This window comes from Mytilus californianus, unplaced genomic scaffold (genome assembly GCF_021869535.1).
Source record: "Mytilus californianus isolate M0D057914Y unplaced genomic scaffold, xbMytCali1.0.p SCAF_12, whole genome shotgun sequence".
Lineage (NCBI taxonomy): Eukaryota > Metazoa > Mollusca > Bivalvia > Mytilida > Mytilidae > Mytilus > Mytilus californianus.
The window spans coordinates 46,911,429-46,924,190 of record NW_026262604.1 but is presented as its reverse complement, the minus strand read 5'-3'; the positions used below and the strand labels follow the sequence as shown (position 1 = coordinate 46,924,190).

The 12,762-nt window shown below is 31.6% G+C and overlaps 1 protein-coding gene across 3 annotated transcripts in view; it reads left to right on the top strand.

Moving 5' to 3' along the window:
- LOC127721917 (von Willebrand factor A domain-containing protein 7-like) overlaps positions 1-12,762 on the top strand; it is a 34,008-nt gene that overhangs the window by 15,030 nt on the left and 6,216 nt on the right. For all 3 annotated transcript variants that reach the window (XM_052228728.1, XM_052228727.1, XM_052228726.1), the window contains exons 9-19: positions 372-491; positions 983-1,153; positions 3,137-3,255; positions 4,627-4,786; positions 5,893-5,963; positions 7,649-7,802; positions 8,225-8,391; positions 9,275-9,386; positions 9,938-10,133; positions 10,815-10,884; positions 12,222-12,427. In XM_052228728.1, the coding sequence (XP_052084688.1) occupies positions 372-491; positions 983-1,153; positions 3,137-3,255; positions 4,627-4,786; positions 5,893-5,963; positions 7,649-7,802; positions 8,225-8,391; positions 9,275-9,386; positions 9,938-10,133; positions 10,815-10,884; positions 12,222-12,427 (1,546 nt within the window). The remainder of the gene's footprint in view (positions 1-371; positions 492-982; positions 1,154-3,136; positions 3,256-4,626; positions 4,787-5,892; positions 5,964-7,648; positions 7,803-8,224; positions 8,392-9,274; positions 9,387-9,937; positions 10,134-10,814; positions 10,885-12,221; positions 12,428-12,762) is intronic.

Sequence of the window (12,762 nt, the reverse complement as noted above, 5' to 3'; positions counted from 1 at the left end):
TTAAATACTTAAATAACGAATTGATTCGTTTTGTTCAATCCTGTTCCTATTTGGTGCCATATTTGTAAATACTGGTGCCATTAAAGGTTATATTTTCTTTACTGTGCAAGTATTATGCCTTTAAAATTGGTATTCTGATTGGCTGTTTAAATCTCATAGATGGTATATAAATCATTTTAATATTTCTTAATTTTTCATTGCAATGTTCATTCATCGTATATTTCTGCTTAAACCTCATTTTATATCTTGCAATTAATTTTCCCCACTATCAAAACCTACATTTGGATTTAAAAATGAGCCTCTTCACACCAAGATACGTTATTTTAATCAACTTCAATATTCACGGTATTGTTCATTTATGTTATTCATAGTGAAGCATGTGCATAGACTTACGACTGAACATGGACTTGACATGATAAGTGCACTTGAAAATGTAATACTTGAAGGAGGAGGTGACTGTCCAGAGTATGCGATGAGCGGATTGCAAAAAGGTACAACATGTAATATCTAAAAATAAGTCGCATTTACATGTATCTCCGTTATCATGGCAAACATATTTGAAATGTTTTTTCTTAAAAAGAGTGTATTGTTGTCGTCCGTCTTGTTGTCAGAATATGAAAATTAACTTAATATCTACACCAGCATGATTAGCTAGGGCATATACATAAGGCAACATTTCGAAAAAATTCTTTGATACCAAGGTATTTTAGTTATCAGTTCCTGCCTTAACGCAAAGATCTGAATAGGGAAATATATTTTACTTCCTATACACTTCTATGACTATCATTGGCCAAAAGCGACCACGTTGAGACCTTGTATATTTAATTTTTATTCAGTAGGAGTGTTTTATCTTAATACACGGTTAGTAGTTATTTCTTGACTTTAATGCGTTGTTTTGCAGATGTTAACAAAGGTACCGGGTTGCATTTTCTCTTGATATAAAGACGCTCAGATTTTAATATCAATGCTTCATTATTTTAAGCTATTGAATTGTGCAGAGAGAAATCAACGATATTCTTCTTTACTGATGCTCCAGCAAAAGACGAAGCAGATGCCCAAACTGTAATAGATGCTGCTAACGAAAAAAATATTGATCTGCGACTTTTTCTAAAGGATTCTTTGTGTGCTCGTCGGAAAAAGAGAGAAACTGGTGGTACATATGTAATGCTTAATATAAATATTACATAATTTATGTCATATTGCATAAGCTTAAGTAGAAAGATTGTAATTGAATATTATTACAAACTGACACACATGGTATGCACTGCTGAATTTTAATAAACCTTCGACAAAGAAGAAGTTTATTGTGGATAATGTTTGTATGACACCTACACACATCTAATTTTATCATTATATAGACCGATTGCAGATGACATTATACACATAGTAACTGGGAAACAAAATTTCCACACCGACCAATGAAACAATATATTCCCATCGACTTAATTATATAGTAATTTTAAATAACAAGATGCATTGAAACATTTTATATTTAAAACAAATGCTCAAAGAAATTATTACCTTCACAAACAAAGTACCAAATATTTAAATATTTATAATAAAAGAAAAAAACGTATATATATATATAATTTTATATCGTTCTGGCGTAATTGAAAAATTAGGTTGAATCATGAATATTATAATCCATTTGTTTGTAGGCAAATTTCGGGGGTTTTGAATTTTTTTTATTTGCCTTCATTAACAACTCTTTGAACTTGCACAGATTTACATTTATCGGCAATTTGCGCATTTTCCCTTGGATCTTATCGCCCTTTATTTTTTTAAGATCATAAACATGACTTGATACTCAAAATTATTAGGCACGCGACTTCATTCATACAACCAAACGACTATCCGAACGTTTTGTATGCGTGAACATATTTTTACTATTTCATTGTTTTCATATTTTCGAACAGAAAAACCATATTGTAAAGACAAATTGCCGATAACAAGAATAACGATATTTTAGTTTTTGATTTTGACTTTATTCAAATGAGCTCGCTTAATATTCATTTCATACGTCCTTCGTAACAATGACAATAACATCAAGTTATCTGCAAAAGTAGTAGAAAATATGCACAATGTAGAAAATTGAAGTTCAGGTTATATACAAAAGGCTGTGCAAATCATACTAGTTCCAATGAATATCATTAGGTACTTGTGTTTGCAAATTTGATGATAATGTTTAATCTTGCCAAGTAAATTTAATAAGTAGATTTTCATCCAAATTTTTTAAAAAAACGGGGTGGGTGGGAGGATTTTATTTTTTATTTTTTATTAGATATGAAACGCTCTTGTGACGTGTTCTTCATATATGCAAGTGTAATAATAAGGTTCTATCATGTATATACATGTATAACGAATCAAACATACAAAGAAATGCAAAAACCAAAATTTGAAACAGGATGTTATTAATGAAACGAAATTATCGACAGTTACCGGTAACGAAAATGAACAAAATCCGGAAATCGTAAATTTTTCAAAATAAAAAAAATTGGGGCGGAACGATTTCAGAGGGGCGGGCGGGGATGAAAATCTATCAATTAATTTTAATTGGCCTAAACAAAAAGGACAATAAAAACCTTGATATAAGTAGATATGTCAAAACATCTATATGTTTCTTTTATTTTTAAGAAGAGGGAGAAGATTACAGGGGGATAATAGAAAACGATAAATCAAACTTCAACTGGCAACACTTTGTCCAGAAACCAAACTAAGAAACGAAAAGACAAGCTACGCTTCGCACAACATTTCATAGATAAATAAGATTAAAACCATCGACGAACCTAGATAATCCACAAGATTTAGCAGTTCCTGTTCCATTATTGACATTTCCAAATTGTATCCCATTGAAATACATTTATCAGTTATATCAGGAAATTACGCGTCACACAATAGCGTCACACAATAGCGGATTGGCATTCTCGATAAATAAATTTACAAAAAAAACCAAATTAGTCTAGGTACCATCATCAGCCTTGCAATCACGTATTTTATTTTTTGAAACGTGCTGTAAGGATGCAAAAACCAGGACTCAACTGCAATTTTAGATATTTTTTTTATGAAAATACGATTCTGCTCAATACCTTAACGTATTATTAACGTATGCACATTTATAATTTAGATTCTATTCAAGATCGAATAAAGCGTGATGCTGAACAAGATGCGTATTCCTTAGTTGCAGCAGGTACAGGAGGAACCATTTACCGGTTTAGTACAGTGGAACTAGGTGATATCATACGACAGATCAGTAAGGTATATAATTTTGATAAGGAAATGCGAGATTGTGAATTTTATTTTATTTTTTTTTATACTGAAAATTAACGTATGTGTTATGTAATACATATATTACAACTGCTTTCCAATCTGAATATGGAAATGTATCTTACCTTCTATACGCTTCTATGAATATCATTGGCCAAAAGCGAGCACGTGGAGACCGTGTATAGTTAATATTTGTTCAGTAGGCGTGTTTCAATTTAATACACGGTTAGTAGTAATGTTACGTTCATTCATAAAAACAATAGATGTCTTAGGAACGCTGATTTTCGCACTGTAAATAATTGAATGTTTTGTTTAATGTTATGTAAAAATTGTGATATCAAGGTTAACAACTACGTCTTATCTCCCCATATAAGATAGTCGGTAAGATATGGAATTTACTGACCCTGTTTATATCGTATGTGGTCACTAGCACACTGTGTAACTATAATTTACCGAACAAAAGGATCTATCTTTAATATGCCAACTGTTATCATATGGAAGATACATAATGTAAAACGTATTAGTATTTTAATGAGATAAATAACGAATAGGCAAAATCAATGAGATAGACTAGTTGTTCATTTCGAACAATTCACGGCAGACAATGATGTACATTGTCCCGAAAGCATGTCTAGGAATGTATCTTAAGGATGATTTTCACAAAGAAGTCAATACAACTTAATTAAATTTTATTTAGTTTGTTTCACATTCATTCAATGCTGTTTATCACTGTTCATATATATGCTTAGTAAAACATGGCACCAATGATACATTGAAATTGTTTGAACAGTGTTAACAAACATAAACAAAATATATAAGATAGACGAGTAGGGAAATGTTATTGCTAAAATTTCTAATTTTAAACTTGTTTCTCGCTTCCAAAATGACAATTTTTAGTAATTCATATCAACCTGGACAATTTTTCAATTCCAATAAGTTCAACTTGGAAATAAAAACGATATATTTGAAGTCAAAAAGATAAACTTAGAGGTAACGAATCTCATCTTGTAAGTGTGAAGTGTCAAGTTGGAAATGATGAATGACAACTTGGAAGTGAGATATGTCATTTTGAATATATCAATTTCCGATTGGAGCTAAACAAATGTCAAATTAGAAATGAAAAATAAAAAGTTTGATGTAAGAACTTCAAAATGAATGGAGAAATAAAACAAAATAGAATATCCTCACCACGTGTACCAGTCTTTCATTAAAATGCTTCATAGAACTCGCTAACAAAATCTAACCAAACTCAATTTTTATAATCCTTTGAATAGTACTGTTTAGCAGTTGTATGTTCGCTGGCTTTAAAGTAATACTAATATGACAATTCTATACATAAACATGATGTGTTTATGTGTTAAGGAACTCTTTCCATCGGCAACTGTGACAGTGGATATTTTTGAGGTCGAAGAACATGACGATAATTCAATGGTGTTTCCAGTCGACAATATGTTGAACAATGTTAGAATCACAGTGATTGGTGCTAATTCTTCAAATGATGTTGACGTTGCATCCGAATTTGGTGAATATAACTATATTTTTGTTTCATGACATAACATTTCTAGATGGTTACTTAGCAGTAACCTTTAAAACACACAAAAATAAATACAGAAACCGTGATTATAGAGTAAGCCAGTAACCTTGTTCTGTTAACTGTAGTTTTTTCAAATCGAATATTGTTTCGAGTTTACTGTGTTCGATATACATTGGTGGATTGAACTAAGATTGAGAACGAAGTCAATACGTTTCCTTGCATATTATCAATTGTATTCGTTTTGTAAACTACCCCTAAAATTCATAAAAGGTACAAAGTCCATAGTACTTTTATACTTTTGAATATTCAGATCCACTATGAAACTGATGATATAAGATGTGGATTTGGTGTACTTCTATAATTAAAAAAAGCAAACAAATCGCATTCTTATTGAGTATTTGTAATTAATTTAATAAGATAGAAAAAAAATTATCATATTTGGGAAGGTTTGAGCGCTTATTACAATGTTTAACCCATCACACATTATTCATGACTGTGTCTGTTCTAAGTAAGAAGCCTGTTATTCAGTATTGTCGTTGGTTAGTTTTTTTTTAATTTTTGTTTGCCGTTGATTATTAAACCATACCCAAGTTTTACATTATGTATCTTCCATATGATAACAAGTTTGTTTTTCTCGTTTGAATTCTTTCACTTTTTTGCATGCCGGAACCTTTATAACTGGCTATACTATATAGGTTATGCTCATTGTTTAATACGTCACGGTGACCTATATGTGGACTGTTGTGGATACATCTAGTTCGCATTTACGATCATATCTCATCTCCTTTATATAGAGTACTAATAGTAGTGAATGGTTCATAAGATGTATGTCAATTATGCCTATTTACAGCTAAAATTACCAAATTAAAAATAAATGACAATTATCATAGTATGTCATACTTCTTACATTGACCAAATTTTGTGTTTTATCTACACATCAGTGTTATCTTTATGACGTAAAATTTAAGCATAAATTTCAAAACATGCATCGGCACTAACGATCCTTTCCAACATAGTGTTTGTTATTACACATACTTCGACTTGAAAATTTGAAAGTGTAATTCCATTACCATATTTACATTATTTTGTTCCAGGATCTGTAATCACAGCTGAAAATACCAGTGTGCTTTTTGAAAGCCCAGCTAAAGTTATTGTTACTATCTTGGTAAATACACGAGAGAGAGAGAGAGAAAGAGAGGAAGACAATAATCCAAAAAACAATTTATATCATTGTTGGTTTAGTATGATTTATAACGAACATATAATTTTTTATATATCAACAGTTTGTATTAGATAATTGAAAACTCGATTCGAACTCCAGCACAGTCAACTCTATGTCTACAAACTCTTATATTCAAGAGCATTTCCTATCATGATTTAATTGATAGAGGGTTGCTGCTCACCAAGAGTTCGAAATGGTGAAAATGAAATCAGCCCTTCGTAAATTTTACGGATGCGATTGACGAGGTGGTTGGCCGTTATTACATATCTGTATCACACATGACAACGGATATGTTCCAACTGTCGTAAATACAATCCCGTCCGATTTTACCCGAATGTGATCTTCCGAATTAAACTTATCACCGGGTTGTTTGAACTTGCATGAGAACCACGACGGATGCCAAAGGTGGAGCAAGATCTGCTCACCCTTTCTGGAGCACTTGAGATCACCCCAGGTTTTGTCGGGGTTCATGTTGTTCGGGCTTTAGTTTTCTATGTTGTGTTTTGTGTACTGTTGTTTGTTTGTCTTTTTTGTTCTTTTTTAGCCATAGTGTGGTCAGTTTATTTTCAACTTATGAGTTTGTATGTCCCATTGGTATTTTTAGCCTCTCTTTTACTTGTCTTACATTTACTATTTCTGTCCTATCAATCATTATCGTGACATTTTGAATTTGCATGACAGGTAATGCATGCATACGATGTTTGCCTTGTTGACGCACCCTAGATGAATATTTAGATTGTCTGTCATAGTCTGTACTTATACACCAACAGCGGACTTGTTAGAGCTTTGGTACATATGAGTATTTTGACACTTTGATTGAACCTGGATTTAAAATAACTGTTTGAATAAAGTACAAGTACATCTAACGTGTCCGCGTGGTAAATAACTTTACCAATATGGTTTGCAAACTAACCCGTAGACGTCATCTTCCATTATTATTTAATTTGACCAATGAATGACGATCATTTCTGGTTATCATGGTTATTAAGATGATTTGTGGTTTCAACGGCATAAACTATTTACGACAGGACCTTTACTGAATTAACAATAAATTACAAAAATATAACATATATTTTATTTAAATATATTTCACGTACATCGTAACAACAAAATTCTTTGTGACTCAGTTATTCTGGAAGCAAATATATGTTTAATACATGACTAGTTCAAAATAATAGAAAACACCTCAACAACCACATGCGAGCGAAATTTTGTGTTGTTAAATGGATGAGTTTTTAAAAATATTTGTCATACTGCCTTGTTTGCCTTTGTCCATTTAAATGTGTTAACCTCTATAAAACTTAGCAATCTGTAAGCATACTACACTATTTATTACCCGTTCTTAAAGAATCCAAATTTATGCTTTCCAAATATACATCGCATAAAGGCATTCGGGAAAAAAAGTGAAAATAGGAGGTGGACGATGCAAAAAGGCCCTTATCAATGTCCTAAAAGTTTCATTGACATCTCTTTATATATTATTTTAATTTCTTTTGGGCAAAAAGCGAATGTTCGAAAACCGGCGAACGAATATGAAACAAAACAATTGAAGGAATCTAACAGTTAGTATATGCCACTCTGTTTTCAAATGTTGTTTACAATTCAAAACATAGTACATTTTCTTTCAGAATCCAAAGCCTGGCACATATAGTTTAATGAGAACAGGAAACAACCACTGGACGGTCAATATTACAGCCCAGACTTCTGTAGATTTTCACTATGTTATTACAGAAGAAGCAAATGATGGCCAATTATATAAAGTTTCAGGAAATCCCGTAGTAGGTATGTAAAGCAGTGTAAATTTATAATTGAAAACCATTTAATAAGATAAAATATAATATATTGTAGTCATACAAACTTATCAAACAGCAACAAGTGTTATTTGCTGATTCAATGACGAGGACACGATGGTCTTCCGTGTTCTTTTCGAGAAACCGAAATAAACAAATTGACAATTTAGTGAAACCATGTTCATACACAATGTCATCAATTATTATTTCAAATGAGCTGTTCTTAAAATTATCAATTATTAGGATGATTTTTTGACCGACTGTTGTCAATAAAAACGGATTAATGTTTATCTGAATGCATTGGTGAATTACATTCTACATTGTTGTAAAATTTGCAGTATTAAAAGAATTGAAATTAACTTTTGTTTTTACATTAACAATGATGCGATACAACCTTCATTTAAAATTTTGTAGGCGGAAACTATACATTATATTTTACTGTGTTCAACCTACCTGCTGGTATGAAAACGTCATCCGTGCGTTTGAAAACAAGAAATTCAACAACGAATTATCTCAATTTAACACTGATTTCTGGAGAATTTGACTCGAAATACTTTGTTTCGACAACTCTAATAGCAGATGTAAGTCTTTGTATAAACTGTAGTATAAATAATTTACAACATTAAAGTAGAATAGAAAACATGATTCTTATTGACTCTAACACAAGTAGATCATTGTATACGGTTAATTCAAAAGAATATAAAAAAATAGTGAAAATGACATGAAATAAAGCCTTGAAAATAAATGTATTGATATAGATACAATATGTTCAGATTATCTTCTGATGTTGTACTTTTACACAATGTAACAGGAGGGTTAAAAATCCCTGGCGCATTTTTCATATAAAAACGAGGAGATGTGGTATGATTGCCAATGAGAAAACTACCCACTAGAGTAAAACTGTGGAAGTAAGCAACTATATGCCACTGTACGGCCTCCAACAATGAGAACAACCCAAATCATAAATTTGGCTTTAAAAGACCAAGACATGAAAAAATGTGATACAATTTATAGGAAAAAACTAAAGGCCTGATTCGTAACAACACAATTTCCGAAAACCAAGTATGGCAGACATGAACCAGCGACAACTTAGGTACTCCGGACTCCTGACTTGGGACAGACACACAAAGAATGTGGCGGGGTTAAACATGTGTGTGGGCTTTTAATCTCTGTCTCTGTCTTCTATAATTTATTTTCGTAAATTGTTTTTAAAATAAATCAGTTTGTTGCTTTTACCATTTGAAATTTTTCTTATTTCATTATGCAGGGGTCTGTTACAGCTTACTATAAGGTGTGGTTCTTTCCTCATTGTTGAACATTTGTACGGTTATTTGTAGTTGTTTATATCCTCGCCCTTTAGTTTCTGGTGGAAAATGTTTTTAAAGACAATCATACCACAACTACTTTTTTTACTTACACCAAAGCGGTCTATTTAACCATAATGTTTGCAAACTATTCTTACAGCATTACGATGTAAGTATTTATGGAATAGATGACAGTGGAACTACCTGGATGAGGACATCACCTAATTCTATTTCTCCGGTGACTATTAAACTAAAGTTAACTTCCATGCCAGGTTTGTATACCTTATAAACTTCTAGTTTGCTGACTAATGTATTTATATACACGAATATATCTTTATTTCGACTGTATATTGATTTACAACTTTTGTAGAGATTTTCTGCAATGTACATTATATAGTTTCGAATGTTTAATAGATATTTAGCTTTCAAAACTATTGGCCTCAAGCCGTGCTGTTACAAATGTATTCCAGAAAAAAAATACACATGAATTAATCTGTTCTATGATTAGGAATACAAACATTAAACACTTCTACCTTTCTAGATACACAATTAAATTGTACGTGGCGAGCTAAGCATACAGTCACGTCTTAAAAAAAGTAGGAAATTGCAACCTTGTACAATACCCAGATTAAACTAAATAAAAAATCCAAAACGGAACATTGTAGTATTGCCTCATACAACAAATTAAAGAATTCTTATTTGTAGCAAAAACACAAACAAACAAAAATAAGTAGGACAACAGCATTTTAATTGAAACATTAAATCAGTAGTTTGCAAATAATTTCTGTATTGCGATGGTTCTTTATATTGTACTATTCTTCAGATCTTTATATGAACGCTGTTGGTAATGTATCCTACATCTTAGAAAACAAGGGTTCAGAGAATGAAACATTTGTTATTGATGTAACAGATGATAGAGGATTGCTGACTGGTAATACACGTTTTACTCGATTAATTAATAGCAACGGATTTGCAGAAATAACATTTCAGATACAGGGATCTAGCCTAAATAATACAGTGTAAGATTTACTTTAATAATATTTAACCTTCCTGAGGCTTACTAATAGACAGTTTTCCCATGTTAGTTTATTTTTCCAATGAAATTTGTTTTGCATAACGTTTTTAATTGATGGTTAGTGAGAAACGAATGGCATACGCATTAAAATTGGATGCATACATTTATCTAACTATCACAGGCCAGGCACAACATCATCTGTATGGTATCCATTATAATGGACTTATTATGTCTTCAATCATGCATGCCCATTGTATCTAAATACTTTTCTACATTGTTAGCATATTCTCAATCGATAAATTATAAAATTTACTTAATTTAAAGTTAAAATTAGCTAAACATTGTTATCATTTTCTCGATCGATGAATTACGAAATTTACTTCACTTAAACATATAATTACCTCTAGCAAAATTAACTTTAGACGATGGTGGCAGTTCTATTTATCCCCCTTCTTGGTCTTTATAATCCCATACATTTGCCATTACAAGTTTGTTGTTTTGAGTGTGTCTAATTCAGGTTATTTTAAACAAGAATCAAGATAAATAGATGCATAAATGGTTTGCAAAAATGTATGGAGCATGGAAGTATTAATTCCCTTTTTCAAGAAATGGTTATCCTTGTTAAATTATTCGTTTTCTTGGCAGATTTTCATTGAACACTGACACACTTTTACTCTTATTACAGGACGTACACTTTGACAATTCGCGAACACGGATCAGCTAGTATCGTTTTGCGGGAAAGTCAAATACTATATGTAAGTTAATTATTTCTTATCCGGAATAGTTTTTATTCGAGTGATTTGACATCACTTTTGGATCTACATTTGTGTCCTTGTATTCCATATTCAATATGTTATTGAATATAAATCAGAAATCATATTATCAGAATAATTTGCTCAAATCAATATTTCTGAAATAATTACTCAATTGTTAAGTACAGGTAAAATCATCCGGGAGATGAAAATTGTTAAGTCGTCCTATCTTCCAAACGTATAGACATCTGGTATAAGCTGAATGTTCGTTCTTTCTTATTTATGTAGAAGCCTTAAGCTATTTCATATTCAACCCATCGCAAAACAATATTCACATTTACTGATTTTGGTAAAGCAATTGAAATCACTAGGCAATTCAATAAGACAAGTTAGAACTTTTTTTAATCTCCTGCCGCACTTGTCATACGATTGCAAAGTAACTGAGAAATAAGGAAACTAGTAAAGATATCAAATGAAAGATGGTATGAATATACGATGTTTGGAAGATAACATGTAAATCAACTCATTATAGATATCAGGAATTAAAGTGTGTACACCAGTCGCGCGTTTCGTCTACAAAAGACTCATTAGTGACGGTCGAATGAAAATAGTTTAAAAGTACATTGTTGAAAAGCATTGAGGACCCAAAGTTCTGATATTATTTGCCAAATACAGCTAAAGTAATATAATCTTGGGGTAGAAAATCCTTCGTATCTCGAAAAACTCTAAGTTTTATTAACAGCTAAATTATGATTATGACCATATCAGTAATAATTCAAGTTAACCCAGAAGTGCTGACTACTGGGCTAAGGAAATTTTCTGAAAAGTTCAAAATGGTCAACCTTGTTTTATGTTGAGTGATTTGTTCAGCCTTAAATTCCGCTGTTTGAGAATCATACGAATTATTTCCTCGCGTATGATATAATCTAATTACATATTATAATCACGTTTTGCTATTTTCTTCTGGATTGTGGTCGAATGAATTTCATATATTCTCTATCTAAGGCGTTTATGATTGATTTTTGATTCAGCCGATTTAACACCTATCTTATCACACAAGATAACTAATCTGTATCAATATCTTGTCATAAAGAATACTTTAGCATTTTCCTTGTCATAATGTAGAAGCTAATTCAGGGAAAAATGAAAATCGTTAATGTCACTAAACATTTGCCGTTACATATACAATTAAAGTTAAATTGAAAGCGTATCTTCTGTGCAAATGCAAAAAAAGCATTTGTTTGTGTCATCTTATGCTTTAGGAACACAGAAGAAAATATTGCAAACTGTTTATATTCTGGGTGCTTAATATCCAAAGAATTTTATATTTGTTTTTCTAGATTAGTCCAGATATTGCACCATCCTGTACTGTTGAACAATTAGTTAGAACGTGTGATGACTTGGATATCACGTCGTGTTCAGGAGTTACATGGAATGAACAGGCTACGATAACATTTGCAACTGAACTGTCATCTTTTTCTGGATCAAAGGGATGGAGTTTCGAAACAAGCAGCGTACATTCATCCCCGATAAAAATCAATGCCAGGTAAAAACACATATAACAGTAGACCTTTTTGTCGGAACGGACAAGACATTCCATATACAGACATATTACAATTAGAATATGCTTTGGTATGTCATTATTGTTATAACTTCGTCAGTAATAATGAGTAATTGTCTGGAGGACATATTCTCCAGTGTGTTAATGATCTCTCAAAAAATGTTTGGATGACAGTCTCATCTTTGTCGTTTTTAAACATCGACAAACTGCTATTGCCTCTTATAGTGTTAATTTGATTAATGTTTGTCATTGACCTTCTAATAAAGGGGACTGTTATCTTGTAAATATAGTCGACCGCGCTGCTTTTAATTGTAAGACAG